The 20,636-nt window shown below is 39.0% G+C and overlaps 1 protein-coding gene across 2 annotated transcripts in view; it reads right to left on the bottom strand.

Moving 5' to 3' along the window:
* Nucleotides 1–20,636, bottom strand: part of etv6 (ETS variant transcription factor 6) — a 65,546-nt gene that overhangs the window by 23,251 nt on the left and 21,659 nt on the right. For both annotated transcript variants that reach the window (XM_088348017.1, XM_088348018.1), the window contains one exon: nt 8,845–9,009. In XM_088348017.1, coding sequence (XP_088204143.1) covers nt 8,845–9,009 — 165 coding nt within the window. The remainder of the gene's footprint in view (nt 1–8,844; nt 9,010–20,636) is intronic.

Here is a 20,636-nt window from a genome sequence, read left to right as displayed (position 1 = left end):
CAGATTAGTCTCAATAGAATAATGCACACAAAAGAGCAGGTGATCTGAATCGTTTCAAATAATCAAAATTTTGAAATAAGTTTGAAAATAACGACGCATTAACACAGAAAAGAAAATTTGAGACTAGAAATCATTAATAACGTAGCTGAAGCTATTTCAGTCACTGAATGAAATGTGTTTTTTTTTTTAAAGAATAAAAAGGATACACAAGTACTAATAGTCAGGCCAGGTCATGTTTATTTGTTTATCCTTAATCCCAAAAGATCTCGAAGGGCTGCACAGAACAAAGACTATTGCACAGAACAGAGATTATGATAATAAAATAAAATAAATACGAGTCAACAAGATAATTCATAAGTGACAAGTGTGCATTGTTTTATATTGAATCAATGAGAAAAGATTGATTATGATTATAGGAAATGACAATTAAAAAGTTTTGACATTGAGTTCTATTTGGCATTTTTTGAGATTTTTGATGTTTAGACAGTGTGAGGGTTTGGAATTTTGATGAGTTTAGCCCAAAGGACAAGATCCTTTGGGAGGACAATTGATTCCACACTGAATTTTTTTAAGAATGAGCGTGTTACAATTGACAAATGATGAATAAATATGTAACAAACGCTGACTTATAGTTTGGTTAAATTAAAAGGAAACAGTCTCTATGGAAAAGAGCATTTTAGAAAACAATGAGAAACAGATAGACAAATCCTGGAAAAGATCATAGGAGTTTAAACATAACGGAATAATTGATCTCGAGACAGATCATGATCATTTAAAAGTATAACTGCATGGGAAATGAATGGATAGAAATTAATTAAACTAAGATAATGTCTACTACTACTTTACTTTGGAGAAAAATTTAGGCCATCGAATAGTCCAGCTAATTTACTAAAACATCCCAGTACGTAAGCACGATAGAATTAACGAGACTCTTAAGTGCCACTGAATTCCACTAAAGAGTAAATATTTTTTTTTTTGAAAATCAATGCACTCTCCAAAGGACATATCAACCTGTCAAAAAGGGGGCATATCAGAATAAAGATGGACAAAATGTTATTTGCTGTGATGGGGAACACAGTTGAGAAAAATTAACAAAGACATCCATTCATCCATTGTCTGCGCCGCTTATCAACAGCGAGGTCACGGGGGTGATGGAGCACACCCCAGCTGCTTTTCGGACAGCTAACAGGAGATACCTGAAGTGGTTGTCAGTGGAACTGACAAAAAGATGGACACATTTTGAAAAAGTACTTTTGATGGACCAAGAGCAACATTCGAATGGTGAATGTACTGTGGAAAACGCAAATCAAAGCCTGGAAAATAAGAACATTCAAGAATACGTCTGCTTGAAGTTATATAGAGTCTTGTTAATGCAAAGTGTATATGTACATGAGGAAAATTTATACATTTATCCTGCAAAATTATATATGCCGTTTTATTTCACTTATATTCATAGAAGTTGAACTGAGTTTTGAACTCAGTTGGGGGGAAGTTTTTAAGAGGTTGGTAAATTCTAACTTCAGAACAAGACACGTGAAATTCAGAATTCAGTATAATAAGAGTTAAAATCTTCCACTAGTTTTGTCCGCAATTGATGTAAAATTGTCTTCTGAATAAGCTCTCCATAAAACTGTTTTTTTTTTAATTCAAATTATGAAGTTTTGGACGGATATAAAAATATTACACAAAAAGAATATGCTATAATATAAAACAATTCAAATATTTGTCAAATAGCTTAGCAATAATCAATTAGAATGACCATACACCATTAGAGTATCGCCCACATTGAAAACTTTTTTGGATGGTATTTTTCATTTTTGGCAAAGTCATTCACTTTGAGCGTGAATTACCTGCCTTCTTTGTAAAATACTGTTACTTTAAACAAATTTACTTACTGAAAAGATAATACATCGGTTATGATTTTTACAAAAAGCTAAACAAAGAGTGAATCATAACAGTAAACGCGTTTTATTTGGCTAAGTTAATGATTTAATGATCTACCCTGGTCATCTGCCTCGAGAGGGATGGCCAACAGCAAGATAACACATATAAGAATCAAGAAAAGAAAATTAAGAATGGAAAATATAAAAATACACACACAGAATTTTTGGACAATGACCAATCCACAAACAAGAAAACACCATCTCACTCAAATCAGGGTGAGTGATTCTGATGATGATAATAATTAAACAAATTCAGTGACTGGAATTAGTAAATGGCTAAATTTGAGACTTAGAGCTAACAATTTTGAAAAATAAATTGTTTATGTTTGATTTAAAGTCCTGGGATAAAATGCTCAGAATGGATACGGCAACTTATAGCGGGGATTTTGCTTTAACTAATAATAAATAAAGATAATTTAAGAAAATATACGAATCTATATAAATAAATGAATTAATTGTTTTTCAGGTTAAATTGAGCCATGACTGTCTCAACAGGGGGGAATAAAACATCTTATTAGGATTACCCAATTAAAAATTTTTTTTTTAGGTCTCTACCTCTATATCTATCATTCTCTCTTTCTCTCTATCTCTATTTCTCTCTAATTATCTTGGTTTCTCTCATCCACACAGGAGACAGTGACCCCTGGTGATCAGATGCTGGTAAAATAAAAAGGCCTGGTCCAGTCCACGCTGGAATGGCCCTTCTGTTCATCGCCCCCACGGCTGTTGGGGTGCCTGGATTCACCAGGGACACTGCAGGGGGATGAAAATGAGACAATCATCGATCCCCTAGCCACTATGAAGATCCGAGCGGGTAAGGCCAGTCGGGCCCCTGCTTACATCGACGCCAACGAAACGATGCGAAACGAAACAACGCCAAAACCCACCGGACATGTTCCACGATCCCGTTTCCTGATCGGAAAAGGCTACCCCATTGCCACAAGCGAGGCCCTCTTCCAGTTTGAGAAGCAGCAAGGCGGTAGCGACCAAATTCATGGTTTTTCTTCATCAGCCCACGGTGGGGTGGTGCCGTCATTTACAGGACACATCCCAGGATACAAATTCATGTTCGAACACACCTGTGGCCGCCTTTCCAAGAAAGCTTTAGAGAAAAGCACCAAAAGAAGACCCCAACTGCAAAAACAGTGAGAAGAAAGGAGATCGGTTCGACTTCTGCTACTGTTTTATTGAAATCTTTGGACATTAAAGGCTGCATTACTACATTAGTATCAGCTCTCACACATCACACACTTTCATTGATAATAGCCGGATATTGCACAAGTCTCATATATTTACACTAGGGGGATGCACGATAAACATCATAGTTACTGGTCTAATCAAAAATAGCACTGATTCATTGATTGATTCTTTGATTGACATTTTTTGTTTATTCTCTGTTCAACAAATACTAGGTTCAAATACTAGGTCAACAACTTTGACAGTTGAGATAACAGAAGGAAAAAAGGTCTTATGGGGAAAGCCTGTAGTTTAGTCCTGTCATCTTGACAGTCTTTTCACTTTAATCAGATCATGTAATGAACGTATTATGACAAGGTATTTACATTTAAAAGAAAATACATCTTATCACTCAAAGAAGATTTTTCTGATGCATTTCGACATTGGGTCTTATAAACTCAATGAAGGATCAATCTTGGCACCAGGCAATCATATTCTAATCTGATGCTACTTTTAGCGGGCGTTCCAATGGTATTGCAAATGTGATGAATTAACAATGTCTTTAGAAAGGTCTTCCCGTACGCATTGAAGGCCATAAAGGCATGGGCTGAATGGGTATATGAGATAATCTGTTGCCTAGTTAGCGATGCAAGTTTTGAAAAGGATTTTGGGGTTCTTTCCTTTTTATTTTGTTTATTTTAATTCTCGCGGTCTCCATCAATGACCCTTATAGTTAACGATTGCTTAACTGGAGATTTGTTTTCATTTTTGAGAAGAATGAACTACACTAAAAAATAAGCTTTTTTTGTTGTTTTTGTTCATTTTAGTTGTCCAATTTTTTTGTTTGTTTTTTGTGTCTTTGTGTTTTATCCTGTTTTTCCAGAAAAAGACATTCCTGAGAGGAGAGGATTTTTTTTTCCCTTTTTGAAGGTTTTTGCCTCTCCATGAGATTACCAATCTGATGTTTTCTTTTACGATGTTTTAATTTGAAACCGCTGGTATTGTTTTTATTGATGTTCTTTGAAATTCACAACAGGGGGGAAATGTAAAGTTAGCTATTTTTAGTGGTGTATTTATCAGACTCCCATGCTATGAAATTAACCTGTTTTTGTATTCCTAATATACAAGTAATCTTCACACACACACACATAGTCACGTTACAAAGATCAGTCTAAGTAATCATCACACACACACACAGTCACGTTTCAAAGATCAGTCTAATTTCATTGTAATGTAATATGACACTCATGTGTGACTTGATTTCCTGTTTATGTGTGACGTCAATAAACCACGCCTACTGACCGGATGTAGTCAGTACGACCCGGGTAAGATGGCGACTGGGCCGTGCTCGCTTTATTCGCGAAGGAGGTCAAAACTCAATAAGTGTTTTTATCTGAATAATTCAGCTAGCAAAGAGTTTATATCTTTATAAACTCTGACACTGTACTTTCTCCTTCAACATCTTGCAAAAAGCTCCTGCAAATGCTCTATGAGACTGTTGTGGCAAGCGCCCTCTTCTATGCGGCAGTGTGTTGGGGAGGCAGCGCTAAAAAGAAGGATACCTCTCGTCTTAAATAACTGCTGAGGAAAGCGGGCTGTTTTGGGCACAGAGCTGGACAGCCTGACAACTGTAGCTGAGAGACGGGCACTGAACAAGCTGCGGTCAATCATGGAAAATTCATCACATCCACTACATAGCATCATCTCCAAACAGAAGGACAGCTGTCACAGTCTTGTTTCACGGTCAGACTGAGGAGACCATTTCTTCCTCATGCCATGAGGCTCTTTAACTCCACCCGGGGGACTAAAAGCCCACATTAAACCCCACCCTCACATTTGCATATTACCCTATTTTTATTACAATGTGTATTTTCCGTAGTACTATTTAAATACTCTATATCAACACGTTATATTGGGTATGTTTGTATTCTATATCTTTTATTTTATTATTTTATTTTTCAACACAAGGATACTGCTGGAACTGCGAATTTCCCTACGGGGATGAATTAAGTATCTATCAATCTTTTTAAAGTGGAGGTCAGTCCCCTCTATGGAGCAATTGAGCTGGACGCTTCTTGCAAGGTCGCTGCTTTGTCTATCCATCTACCTTGGCCATATCCCTCAAGAGGGGTGACCGACAGCAAGACAAACACATACAATAACAAAGAAAATAAAAAGGGGGAGGAAAAAAAAAAATTAAAAAATAAAAATAAACATTTTTGGACCATGGCCAACCCAAATGCCCAAACACCCAAACACCCAAAGTAGTTAGGCACCTCGGCACCTAAGTTGGTCATGCTTTTGTTCCTCCAGATGAAACGAGACACAAGAAAGCGCCCATGTTACTCTGGTCAGGGTGACACAACACACTCTTCTGTTCAACAGCAGGGCCCGACAGCTTTCACTGGTTTACCCCTGCCGCATCATACGGATGCCCTGCCCATCCCCTAGAACGCGTCCAAACATCCCATTATCCTTTTACAAGACCTCTCCACTCATTCCTATCACCAACAAGAGCTGTAGCTTCCACTAGATTTAGACTTCTTTCCTGCAGTGCATTCATAAAACCATCCATCCACGTCACTCGCGGCATTCCTCTTGGTCTCCTTCCATTTACTTCTGCTCTGTAGATCCTCTTCAACATTCACTCCTCATCCATCCTCTCCATGTGTCCAAACCAACAGAGTACTTTCTAATACACACGCTTGCTCAGTTCCACTACTACTCCAGTTCTGTCTCACAATTTAATTTCTCAATCCATCCAATCTTGTCACTCCTAACATACAAACACTTCATCTCAACATTTAATTTCCTTCTCAAACCTGCGTTCAGGCTCCAAGTCTCTGCACCATACAACACAGTCGGCACAATCACACTTTCATACAGTCCCCTCTTAAAATCCACTCATACTCTTGTTGCTCATCACTCTCGTCAAAGCACCCAAAACCTTGCTTCTGTGCAATACCTAGCATTCCATTCCACCAACTGCAGCCACATCACAACCCAAGTACCTAAAGCTTTCAACTTCTTCCAGCACCTGTCCATGCAACCTTATTTCTAACGCAATGCCCACTCCATCACGCGAACAATTCATCACCTTACTCTTCCCAACATTCACACATAACTTACACCTATCACATACTCTTCCAAACTGCATTACCAACCTTCTCAATGTTTCCTCAGAATCAGCCACAAGCGCTGTGTCATCTGCAGACAACAACTGACTTACCTGCCACACTGTTGTCCATCATCTCTACACCTCTGCCAAATACTCTTGCATTCACCTCCCTCACCACACCATCCATGTACACATCAAACAGCCATGGTGACATCACACACCCATGTCTCACACCTGAAAACACAGGGAACCACTCACTTGTCTCACTCCCTACTCTCACACATGCTCTGCTGTTCACATAAAAACTCTTCAATGCTTCCAACAACTTTCCACCCACTCCATACATTACCATCACTTGCCACAACGCCTCTCTATCAACTCTGTCATATGCTTTTTCCAAGTCCATGAAAGCCAAATAAACATCCGATCTTTTGCAAAATATTTCTCACACACCTGTCGTACTGTAAACACCTGATCCAGACATCCTCTTCCTTTCCTGAAACCACTCTGCTCCTCCATCACCACCTCATTCGTTCTTCCGCTCACTCTCTTAATCAAGACTCTTCCATACAGCTTACCCGGCACAGACAAGAAACTGATACCTCTCGAATTGCTGCAATCATACTTATCACCTTTACCCTTATACAATGGCACCACACATACACTACGCAAATCAATAAGAACCACACCACTTAAAAAGCATACATTCAACAAGCGTACTAACCAGTCAATCATAACCATGCCACCTTTTTTCAAGCATTCAGCAGTACAACCATCCAACCCAGGCGCCTTCCTTATTTCATTTCTTACACCTCTTATGTTTCCACAGGCTTCACATTTAAATCACCCAACACGGGCATTCTCCCCATACCACCGATCACCTCGACTCTCACTTCTCTCCCATCCTTCACATTTAGCAACTCCTCAAAATACTCTTCCCATCTCGTCCTGACTGCACTACTGATAACCAGCAATCTACCGTCCTTATCTTTCACATTCTCTTCTTTTCCAGACTCGCTCTTTCTTACTCTTTTCACTTCTTTCCAGAACACTTTTCTCCTTTCCTCAAAGTTCACTCCTATCTTTCGACACCATTCATCATTCGCTTTCCTTTTCGCTGCTTCCACTAACGCTTTTACCAACCTTCTCTTCACTTTATACCTTTCATACGCATCACCACTCTTATCTTGCAGCCATTCCTCAAAGGCACGCCTCTTCTCTGTCACAGCCTCTGAGACCTCATCATTCCACCATTCACTTCCTTCTCTAATACCTTGACCAATTTTTATCATTCCACACACTTCTTTCGCATTCCACAACACTGCCTCTTAGGTTAGGAGTGCGAAAGAAATGTGTGTAATGAGAAAAGTTGGTTAGCTGCTTTGAGAACCCAATAAATTTGCTATAAAAGGCAGCTCTCTACCTGGCCTGCTCTTTTTTCCTTCTCATGTATGACTCTGCTCTTCCTCAGAGTCATGAGATTCTTGCGGATGCTGTTCTGCACTTCTGCTCGAGGACCTCTCTCTCCCTCCCTCGTCCCCTTGAACATCTTCCTCAGGTTCTCTAGCTATTGCCTTAGCTGGTAGATCTTGTTAGGGATGTTGTTAATGAGGTAAGGGACCTTCACTACTTTCTTCTCCTTCAGTCCAAATCTGATGATTGTAGTCATTGTCTGTACGTCGATCAGCGTCTCCTTTTGCTGTTGCATCCAAGATGCATTGGCATCAAACTGGAGCCGCTCCTTCTCCTTGTTTGTTTGTTTGTTTGTTTGGGGCCATTTCACTGAGAAGTGTTCTGATATTCTGCATTGGTTTGATGCTTGTGTCACGCGGAGATTCTGGGCCCCGTTGTTTGGCTCCGGGCCTAGCTCCTCCTGCTTCTCACCAGGGTAGATCCCTGAGCGCTGTGACACAGGTATCATCTACATGCACCTCATCACCTCAATTAGGCAAAGATGAGTGGGCTAGATTTCCTTCACAGGGTTGTATAAACATGATTACCATTTATCCTAAACATTTGATCCCTTTTATTGCTGCCAAATGGCCCAATTCGCTATTGGGTTTAGGTGACAATTATTTTTTCACATGGGGCCAGATAGGTTTTCTTTTTCTTTGTGCCTTAATGGAATCAAAATTTCAAAATTGCATTTGGTATTTCCTTGGGTTGTCTCTGTGGTTTAAAAATTGGTTAAATGATCTGAAACCTTTGTGAGTGATAAATATGCAAAAAACACAGAAGTCAGGAAGGGGGCAAATACTTTTTCATGGCACTGTAAGCAAACACATGGTTGCAAGTAATCAAAACGTTTGTCCCGTGCAAGGTTTAGTTTGAGCTAGGGAACATGTGAAACAAAATTCTCTCTTATCTAACATATCTGGTACCGTGACTAAAAATAGTGTGATAATCTTATAAGATTAAATGCCTCTTCACATGTATCTATTAGTGGTCTAGTGGATAGAATCCGACCCTATCGCCTCCTGGTTCGATTCCCCACAGATTCAACGTTAAGAAATTGTGAACAACTATCCATGTCCCTGGATATATTATTGTAATCAAATAATTGTTCAGATTATGAATTGGATGAAAAATGTCCGCTAGAGTGAGTACCAGAATGAGGCAAGCGGTAGCGGAAGTCCTCCTTGGTGAGCAGTAAGAGGGCTTTCCCGTTCATCTGGAAGGAGCCACTTGTGATTGGCCGAAGCGCAAACTCTTTCTCCGCCCACCGCAGCCATTGGGCCACGTCATCCCGGCTCCAGAACACTGGCTGCAGACCTGGAAGAAGAGGGGGAAGAAAAGTTAGGAATAAGGGAAAGCGGAAAGAAAGCAGAAAGGCCGGATCTAGTGCGGGGGAGTGAGGCAGTGAAGGGGATGTTGAGGAAGTGAAGATAAAAAGGAAGGAGCGATAAAAGGGAAAAAAAGGTCAGCTGATGGAGGAGAGAAACCATGAGATATTCAAAGAGGATAGGTCTAAAATTAATAAGTAAGGGAGCAGCTAACATAAAAATGTTTAAAAAAAAATGTCAACCAGACTTGTTATTTATCATATTTTGTATATTTTTTGCTTCTCACTTTTAACCTCTTAAACGTTTCTGTAAAGTTCGCCTAAAATCCCAATTTATGAGACACCCAAAGTAAACTGAATGCTGTTCTTTAACCATTTGGAGGATATGGATGGTTTTAGTCTCCTTTGAAAGGTAACTTTTCCCCAAAAATTTACTTCAAATGCTATTAACATTGACAAATCTGAGTTAGAATACACATAAATAGAAGGTTTTTATTCTCGCCTGATTTTTATTTTGCAAATAAATGACTGGAAAACAGGTAAGACAATAGCTTGAAGCCTTGACTACTGCCTTGGCAAATTTGATCACAATCAGAAAAACTAAAGATTTTATTTTACACATTTTGCCAAGGGTTGGTTTAGGGGTTTCCAAAAGTGGTCATTTGGAGACGACCAGTTTTCAAACCTAAAATATTTGCTAATTTTTACTTTACATTGGTTAGACAGACGGCTAGCAACAAGGAACGCCCATTGATGCAGAGATGCTTTTCAGCTTATTTTATTATCTGTGGTCATTATTGTGTGTGTTTAGAGTGAATATTTTACACACTGGATTCACTAGACTCTTGCAGATGTAGCGAGGTCATGGTTGTATACTAACATCGAATGTGATAGCTGCAATATGACGTTTTTGGCTCATTAGTATTCCAGTATCTTGTTTCAGAATGATCATGATGTTTCTGTGATGAGTATATTTTTAAATGGTCATCATATCTTGAATCCCAAGAGTTAAAGCTTTCCAGTGACTGGTGACATCGTGAAGACCATCATTTGCTTCTCAACAGTCCGATTCTTTCAATATTTGATGTTTTTATCAGATTTTGAAGGCCAACAGAAAATTTAGTATTGTAGTTAAATAGCTGTAAGACATCAAAAGAAACCTTGAAGGCTCATCCTCCATTAGAAAATAAGGTATGTTTCTGGGATGCATATTAAACAGAAATTTACTTACCTCCAATATCTTAATCAGGGCTCTCCAACATGGTGCCCACGGGCACCAGGGTGCACCCTCAGAGCCCTAGTGTGTACTATTTGACTACATGGCACTGTTGTCTCATGCGAGCAAAAACCACGGCACACAAATATGCCGGCAACCCAAGTAGGTATTCCACTAGTAAAAGAAATACAATTGTATCGACCTACAATATATACATTTTCTTTTTTTTTAAATTAAAAGTGGTATGCAATTTCATTTATCTTTCCTAGTATTCAAATTAATGTTTTGCTTTTTTGGTAAATTAATCTTTTGTACCACCAGGAAGCACTAAATATTACACACTGTCAAATGAGCTGCCCACACTTTGCTAGCAAAATAACACTGTATTGGAAGAAAACTGAAGGGACGCATGAACTATGCATAGACAATGCATTAATTTGGTGAAATGATGACACTGTCCGAGCTATATATCAATACAACTCCATTTCTGGCAAAAATATTCAAGTCCAGGCATTTATAAAGTTCAAAACTACTGCGCAAATGTAGTGAGCCCGGCCCGGCCGCCATCCCGCCTGGCCGCCCAGGCCGAACTGACAACATCCGGGTCAGTAGGCGTGGTTTATTGAAAGGTCGCACATGCGCAGTGAATGGATAGAGTCGCGCATGCATATTACATTACATACAATAGATCCACATTGAAAACGTATTAAAACAATGGAATTAGACTGAAAATATGGATCTTTGATACGTGACTATGTGTGTGTGTGTGTAATGATTACTGTATTTTCCGCACTATAAGGCGCACGTAAATGCCTTTATTTTTTTCAAAAGCTGACCATGCGCCTTATAATACAGTGCGCCTTATTTATGGATCAATATTAAGTCGCAAAGTCTTGCAACTAATACAGCAGCCCCCGACTAGATTTTCCCCCGAACGCCAAGTAGTCCGTGGTGTCTGGTGAGATTTATTTACCGGCGTTTCATTGGCTAACCAATGTGTCAATCATCAGTTGAATTAATCACTATTGGCTAAAGTTATTCGGAGGTAAAGGGGGCGGATCCTTTTTATCATTTCCAGGCTGGCATAGGCTAAAGCGGCAAAACAAAGCCTGCAATTGGCCGAAAAAGATGAATGTGAATAGCACGTTGGGTTGACGGCATAGATAAAACAGTATTTTACTATTCTGTACTGTATTTGTAAATATTTTACTCTCCTGGATTTACTACACTCACGGATATAAGAGGACCATGGTTGCACATTATTATTGAACACAACGACTTCGGTGAGCTACTCTGGCTATATATTTTCCCTGTATCTTGTTTCAGACTCAACTCGATGTTTCTGTGATAAGCGGTGCAGATAATGGATGGAATGGAGTGTCTATTTTTAAATTAAACTCAATTCCAAGTGTTTATTGTCATATGCACAGTAAAGTTGCGAGCGAAAAAGACAATAGAAACTAAGGAATGGTTGGCATTTCTTGAATCCCAAGACTTTAACCTTCCGAATGATATTTGGAACGATGCATTTGAGTGACATCGTGCGGACACCGCATCCGCACGTGTCTACGACACGTATTTGCTTCTTTGCAAGCTTTCGGAATGTTAAGGGGGTAATAAGTTTGAAAGTTAAACTATCTGACTGTTTTGTCGACGTTCCCATTGTAGCGCCTTATAATCCGGTGCGTCTTATGTATGTCAAATATAGGACCAAAAACTATTTTTTCGGGGTGCGCCCTATAACCCTGTGCGCCTTATAGTGCGGAAAATACGGTACTTGCATATTGAAAATAGAAAAACAGGTTAAACAAGTTGATTTCATAGCATCGGAATCTGAGAAATACACAACTAAAAATAGCTTACTTTACAGACACGATTCTGATCACCATGACGATCACGTTCCCTCTGGCGACTGCATTCCCGCAGACGCAGAAGTGTCATACCTCTCTGACTGGACAATAACGATGGGACTTTTGTCTTTTTTTTTTGTCTATTACAATCTGTCCATATTTCGCGACTCACCAGATGCTTCACTCTGCCTACTCGCTATACCGGGACGCCTACAAACACTCATTCATTGGAAACAGGAAGCAACACTAGGAAGTTGGGCCTCCTCAATGTGTGGACTAAGATCTGATTAAAGCCACTGCTGCCATCGAATGGTTATTAATCATACTCCAAAAACGTGCAATTAGAACCATACACAGGGTAGGATATCAAGATCATACTGATACTTTATTCCTGCAGTCCAAATTATTAAAATTGGATGATTTAGTAAAATCTTTCACTGCACAACTGGTATTTAAGGTCAACAAAAACATCCAAAAATGATTCATTTGGAAAGAGGGAAATTACAACTTAAGGGGCTGTAGTAAATTCATAATCCCAAAGGTAAGAACTACCAGGAAAAGTATTTGTGTGTCTATGTGTGGAGTCAAACTTTGGAACAATTTCCAAGACGAGATCAAACAATGTCCAACTAATCATTTGTTCAAATATAAATACAAAAAAACAATGGAGGAATACAGAGATGAAGAAAATTGGGTATGAGTGATACGAGAGATTGGGAATAGTACGTTTACAACTATGGTTAACATTGTTGTTATTGTTATATCATAACTGTTATTAATTACATTATTACTATTGTTGTAATTAACATTGGTGACGCAGTGGTGTTTGGTGACTAGAGGCATTATGAAGGATGGGTACTACGAAGATTAGTGTATAAAATATGTGACTATTGTTATTATTATAATTATAGATATCCGACCTATGTAATACGTATATCCATTGTTATATTAGACACAAGAGGAGAAGAGGATCTGTAAAATGCATTTAATAGGGAAGATGAAGGGGTAGGGAAAATAAGCATCTGCTTCTTACTACCCCTTTTCGAACATGTTATGTAACATTCTTTTGGTGTTGAGTTATTGTTTTTGTCCTGTTTTTATTTTAATGTTGGAAATAAAGTTTTCATTCAAGTATTTCATTCAATACTGAAATTATTCCTAGAGGCTTAATACTTACCGATGACCAGGGCCAAACCCTTTGTGAGTTTTTTGAAAAAAAAAAGAAAAAAAAATTTTTTTTTTTTTTTTTTTGCCCTCAGGGTTAATGCTTCTGAAACGTATCTATATGTAATAGCATTGAACATGTTAAAGTAATGGAATGAACAGGAAGCAGCAAATAGTCCCCACAAATGCATTCATTACTTTGAATCCTCACATGTTGGTTGGTTAGATCCCTTAACCACTAGGGCAGTGATTTTCAACCACTAGATAGATAGATAGATAGATAGATAGATAGATAGATAGATAGATAGATAGATAGATAGATAGATAGATAGATAGATAGATAGATAGATACTTTATTCATCCCCTAAGGGAAATTCACTACACTACTAGTGTGCCGTGACAGATCGTCAGGTGTGCCGAGAGGAATTATCCAATGTCACGTTTTAAAATTAAAAATTTTATAAAACATTTATGAATCATTTTCTACAAATATTATGTCATTGTCAAGTGTCTGTGCTGTAAAAACTGGGGGTATTATAAATTATATTGTAATTAAACATACTGTTCAGTGTCATTTTATAACATTTTTTGTATAGTGGTGTGCCGCAAAATTTTTGCAATTTAAAAAGCATGCCCTGGCTCAAAAAAGGTTGAAAAACACTGCACTCGGGTCATAGGGGCGACATTCCCTGTGGTGTGTCTTGGGCAAGTACAGCCTGTTGGCACCCGTCCCTACCAAGGCCAACATACATTTTTTATCAAACAGCCGCAAGATTAATACATGTATATATTTTAAAGGAATAAATATAAATGTTTCCAATTTGTGATATAAATATTAGAGCACTTATTCAATACATACAAATTGTAGTGACGATTGGCTCGTTGAAAATGCGATATAGTATGCAAAATGAGAGGGAAAAAAATAGTATTCATGAAAGTTAGAGATGTTCAATACCATTTCTCATCTCATCTCATTAGCTGCACCGCTTATCCTCAGTAGGGTCGCAGGGGTGCTGGAGTCCATCCCAGAAATCATCGGGCAGTGGGCAGGGGACACCCTGAACTAGTTGCCAGCCAATCGCAGGGCACACAGGGACAGACAACTCACTCGCTCATTCACACCTAGGGACAATTTGGACCCGAACCCATTCACCTGAAATGCATGTTTTTGGAATGCGGGAGGAAACCCACGCAAGCACGGGGGAGAACATACAAACTCCGCACAGGAAGTCTGGAGCTGGTTTTGAACCCACGTAGGAGGTTCCCAGGACATGAACTGTGCCGCACATGTGCTAACCACTGCGCCGCCGTGCTGCCCTTCAATACCATTTTTTAAACTGATACTGATGCAAAGTCCTATGTCTTTATTATCCATTGGAACTTTTACTACACAGAATTTTCACCCCCCAAAAATTGTACAGTAAATGAGTAAAAAAAGTTAAAGTTTATTTTGGATTTAAAAATGTACTGTTTATTGAAAGAAGACTTTACCCACTAAATTCAAAAGCCTGACATTTAATAGAAAAATGTGGCTCATTTTGTAACCTGAATATTCATCAATCCATCCATTATCTGAACCGCTTACCCTCAGTAGGGGTGGCGGGGGTGCTGTAGCCCATCCCAGCTATCTTCGGGCAGTTGGCAGGGGACACCCTGAACTGGTTGCCAGCCGGTCGTAGGGCACACAGAGACAGACAACTCACTTGCTCATTCACACCTAGGGACAATTTGGACCAGCCAATTAACCTGACATGCATGTTTTTGGAATGTGGGAGGAAACTGGAGTGCCCGGAGGAAACCCGCACAAGCACGGGGAGAACATGCAAACATCACACAGGAGGTTCGATATCATGACCTCAGAACTGTGCCGCACACGCGCTAACCACTGCCCCGCCGTGCTGCTCTAACTTGAATATTGTTTAAACATATCATTTTAAATATATATTTTTTTAGTTAATAGATGTCATTTTTGTCGAGAACAAACTGAATTCCAAGAATAGATATTGATGTCCTTTTTTTTGTTCTTAATAGTTTGCCGTCCAAAAATCGTCCTGTATCAGTATTATGCCGATACCAGGCAATTGCAGATTATTTTTCAAAGTAAAATTTGATTTTAGTTCAAAATAAAGATAAATTACTCTACACTGGAGGTAAATTCGTAAACCCGAACCCAACAAAATTTGGGTCGGGCCTGAAAGGTTAATCATCAGTTTAGGTAATGGGCCGGGCGCAGCTTTTTTTTTTAAATTGTTTTTTAAACCACCACTTCTCTTTTGTTGCTTATTTTAAATCCATGCAGGGGAATAAGCTCCATTTTATACTACAAACTTGCAAATTTAGTACGATCCTTGCTGTATAACAGTGCAACCAGCGAGTGGGTTTTTAACGCAGCGACAGATCAGCGGAGAATGTCTTTTAAACATTGCTCAGCAGTTGCCATATTGTTCCTAAACCACGAAAATAATATCCTGCTTTTGAAATTTACATTTTAATTATTTTCTGGGGCTTTAACCATTTCCTTTATTTCACTGCAATGAAGACCAAGAAACGAGGCTGCAATTTGCAAACCATTGGCAAGGCAATAGCAGAGTCAAAGCTTTTATTCTATTCATGTTGCAAAATTTATAACATTTATTTGTCTATTTATGTTTGAAATATATTGTATTACACTGAGCTATTGCTTTTTTTTTTTTTAACACGATTGTTTTTTATCTTGTTTTTTCTTGTTGGAGTAGTTACGGTATTAGTAGGCTTATTTTTACTCATATTTACCTTTGTTTGGTTATTAATTTATTTTAATAGTTGTCTTATTACGTTATTTTTGTTCTTATTTATTCAATTTTGTAATGTTGTATTCTATCTAGCTTGTTTATTTATTAAGTTACTCTTTACAGCAGATCTGTTTTTGGTGTGATTTTTTCATTTTTCTAAAAAGTGTTTCTGAAAGAGTTCCTATTAATTTTGTTTTAACGCTTCTTAATGCAGGTTGTTTTTGTGTGTGTTTCGATGCAAATAACTAAAAAAAAATTGTTTTATTCTTTATCAATTATCTAGTTTGTGCTGGGGTTTGCTTCGGAGGGGTCTTGTCAATCTAGTTAATTAGTCGGATTTCGGGTAGGGTTTCAATATTTGCTGGCCGGGTCGGATGGGGATGGATTCTCAAGGCCTGATCTTACTCTACACTGATAAAAACAAAAATATTGCCAAGTTTAAATTAAAAAAATATTGACACTTACTATGGGATGGGCGAGTCTTATTTTAAGGAATCGGTAACAGTTTTTGATAAGAGTTTGGTTGTCCTGTAGTGCTGTTTTTTTTTTGTTTTTTTTTAATCAAAAGGGATGAATATTGCATTTATTAAGTCATTGAATTTCAAAAGGTGGTGTGTACCCAATGTTGTCAGTATCCAGTACAGTGGAACCTCAGTTCTCGACCATAATCCGTTCCAGAACCCTGTTCGAAAACCGATTTGTTCGATCACCGAAATCATTTTTCCCATTAAAAATAATGTAAATCGTTTTAATCCATTCCAACACCCTGAATGTTTACCTTGAATGTTTAACGTAAACATAAAGCTAACCCAGGCTAATCGTACGTCCGCGTTATCGCAATCTTCCGTACGAAAGATTACGCCAACATGAACGTGTAAAAATTTTTAAAAAATTAAGTCGTTTACAAGTCATTTAGCACCCGGGTCTCCACAACAAGTGGTGAGCGGTTCATTGGAAAGGGGGCTCCGTTCCAACAGCCTGAAAGTTGGGCTCTGTTCCAACGCCCACATAAAGCTAACCCAGGCTAATCGTACGTTCGCGTTTTCGTAATCTTCCGTACGAAAGATTACGCTAACATGAACGTGTAAATTTTTTTTTAAAAAGCATAAAGAAAAGAATTATGGATGGGATTTCTTACCTTTGTGGTGGTCAACAGAAGGCCCAGGTGGACGGCCGTTGCTTGCTTATAACACTCACTCGCTTAGCCACATCACTAGATTTCACAGCCTCCTTATTCTTTAGTATCGTACTGATCGTAGATTTAGCCATGCTGTATTCCCTGGCAAGATCAGACACTCGCACACCTCCTTCATATTTTGCTATTATTTCTTTCTTAAATACAATAGTTGTACGCATTACTTTTCTTTTTTCACCTGTAGCAACTTTGCTGCTTGCACTGACTTTCTACAGAGGCATAATAAGGGGCTAAAACACCCGTACGCCGCTCAGCATCGCACCCTAGCGTACGCACTCACGCATTACCGGCGTTCGATCTCCGATTTTTTGACCGAACAGCGAAGCAAGAATTTCTCGACATTTTTGGTCGGACTCCGATTTGTTCGAACTGAGAGGCGTTCGAAAACAGAGGTTCCACTGTATTGGTATTAATAACATCAAGTATGGTTGAACAATTTTGGGAAAAAAAACTAATTACGATTATGATGCGATTTTCTATTTTAAGAGTAAAGTTTATTTTCTGAGCTAGTTTTGTGTTTAGTGAGTACTTAACCCTCCTGTTGTCTCGGGTGAAAAGACCCGACACTGTTAAAAACACAGAAAAATCCCTTTAAATTATATTTTCTTTAAAGTTGGGGTGTGTCTTTTGAGGATGTTGAAAGTATATATTTTCTCCATTAAGTGTGTGTTTACAATGCCCAACTAAGTTCAAAGAGCCCTTATACTTTATTTTCCACTGCGTCTATCTGCTATTATCTTACTTTTATCAGGCCTGTTTGGGGCGGAACCAAACCATAAAAGATGAAAAATGGTTTATTTGAGCGCTTCTCAGAAATGCCATTCCTTTGAAAGCAAATCATGTATTAATTACCGTAAATTCCGGACTATAATCCGCTACTTTTTTCCAAAATGTTCAGCCCTGCGGCTTATTCAGTGAAGCGGCGAATTTATGTAATTTTTCTAACTGCCACCAGCGGCACTCGAGTACAAAAAGTAAGATTTAGACCGGTGGAATAAGTGCGCCGAGGTAGACGGCATCCTCTTAGTTTGCGTACGAATTGTCAGTTTGACAAAGGTTCTTTCCGATAATGAGGAAGTCGCCCTTAATGACGGCAGTTATAAGGAGAAAGATGAGGACGGTTAACCGTGAATGGGGTTTTGGGGTTTTTAAGGGTTATTGTTCTATCTTCGTTATTCATTATCCATTATCCGTTATCGGTCAGTTCATTATACGCTACAAAGCCTAGGAGCCGGGACACTTACTCTCAGCCAAAAGGCTAAGCTAAGGTCCTAGCCCTAAAGCCTTGTTGCGATCATTGCGAATGCACCGTTCCCGGAGGTACTGCAATACCGGGCCGATGCGTGGAGTGGACAGAGAGGCCAAGCTAAGGACCTAGCATCAAAGCCAAAGTACCTAGCTTCTAATTTCGCAATTGCGGTATGGCTTTTTTTAACAGATACGCATGATGCGTTGCGAGCGTGTTATTGGTAGCGCGTTGGTACCTTTCACAGGCACGGTTTGGGATGAAAATTATATTATTATTATTAAAGCTGGGCAGCACGGCGGCGCAGTGGTTAGCGCTTGTGCGGCACAGTTCATGTCATGGGAACCTGTCGTGGGTTCAAATCCAGCTCCAGACTTCCTGTGCGGAGTTTGTATGTTCTCCCCGTGCTTGCGTGGGTTTCCTCCGGGCACTCCGGTTTCCTCCCACGTTCCAAAAACATGCATTTCAGGTGAATTGGCCGGTCCAAATTGTCCCTAGGTGTGAATGAGCGAATGAGTTGTCTGTCCCTGTGTGCCCTGCGATTGGCTGGCAACCAGTTCAGGGTGTCCCCTGCCCACTGCCCGGAGATGGCTGGGATGGGCTCCAGCCCCCCCGCGACCCTAATGAGGATAAGCGGTACGGCTGATGAGATGAGATTATTAAAGCTTTGAAAAGTCTCTCGGTGTACAGTCTTTCTTTGTAAATATGTGTAACCATGTATAATATGTATTTGCAACTGTAGATTTTTGTAATGTATTTATTTTAGAGACTTATTGTGATATGTTTTCTACGAGCGAATCAAAAAGAAGGGGCGGAGCAAACGCAGGCTGACGGGAAGTGGGGTGAAGCTTAGTTAAATCTGTTTGTTGTTGCAGCGGACAATAGTGGATACCGGTATATATTTTTCCCACCCTTAACTTTGGAAATATACATTTTTTTCATTGAATTACTTTCAACGGGACCCGGACTTAAAAGGTCTACATTAAATTCTAATTACAGGTATCATTTTCCGTTCTTGTTGCCGATTGTGGTGTTTGGATTGTATACTATATTTACAGTTACAATCGCGGCACCAAGTCAAATTTGGGATAAGCTTTTGACTTTGCTACATGTTTTAATGTGGGCGCATGCAGCTTATATACAGGTGCGGCTTGTGTAAGGACAAAACCAATAATGCCCGTAAAATGTAGTGCGTGCGGCTTATAATCAGGTGCGCTCTATAGTCCGGATTTTACGGTACTCTGCAGCCATTTACTGGCTTAAAGTCATGATTGCAGCCTTAAGTTTTCAAACACCGTATTCCCCCTTCAACTTTAAATGTAATGACTTTTCCTAGATTGGTCGAAACAATAGAAAAACGAAATGTTGTTTCACCTTTTCCAAAAAAAAGTACAAAAATTGGCCTCCAAAGGAAGACAACATGAATCCTAATCATATTGACATGCAATATTAATCTTAAAATAACAGCTATACAAATAAACATGACTTGACTTCAGGAAGCTTTTTATAGTTCCTGTCTGTTCACACAAGGCTCAAACCGCAGTGTCTTGTGATTACACAATCGCACTACATCACATCGCAATATAGATTAGATTTTGATTAATCGTGCAGCCCTAATGTCAAGTTGAATATGATGAGTATATGTGTATTAATAGTAGCTTTGGACCTCCTAAACCCAATAAAATCTTAAAAATATTATTTCTATTATGAATTTAAACAAAAACAATGAGGTGAATAAATATGTTAGTGATGATGGTGAAAACTAAACAAAAACTAAATAAATGGGGCTGCAGTCACATAGAAATAACTTTAAATAAATGGTGAATGGTCTGCATTTATATAGCACTTTTCAAGTCAATGAAGACCTCCCAAAGCGCTTTACAATGTGCTTAACACTTACCCATTCACACACACACTCACACACCAATCGGAAGTCAGCCATGCAAGGCGCCTACCTGCTTATTGGGGGCATTAGGGATTCAGTGTCTTGCCCAAGGAAACTTGGACATATAACATGGAGGAGCCGGGAATCGAAACTATCTATCTATCTATCTACCCTGGTGTCGGTCATGAGAGGGGTGACCAACAGCAAGACAAACACATACAAGAACAAAGAAAAAAAAGGGAAAAGTAGCAAAAGACACACACAAAATTTGGACCATGGCCAACCCAAAT

This window comes from Urocampus carinirostris, chromosome 11 (assembly GCF_059441175.1).
Source record: "Urocampus carinirostris isolate Australia breed hairy pipefish chromosome 11, RoL_Ucar_1.0, whole genome shotgun sequence".
Taxonomy (NCBI): domain Eukaryota; kingdom Metazoa; phylum Chordata; class Actinopteri; order Syngnathiformes; family Syngnathidae; genus Urocampus; species Urocampus carinirostris.
Note: the sequence above shows the minus strand (reverse complement) of the source record. Positions and strands in the feature narration are given on the sequence as shown.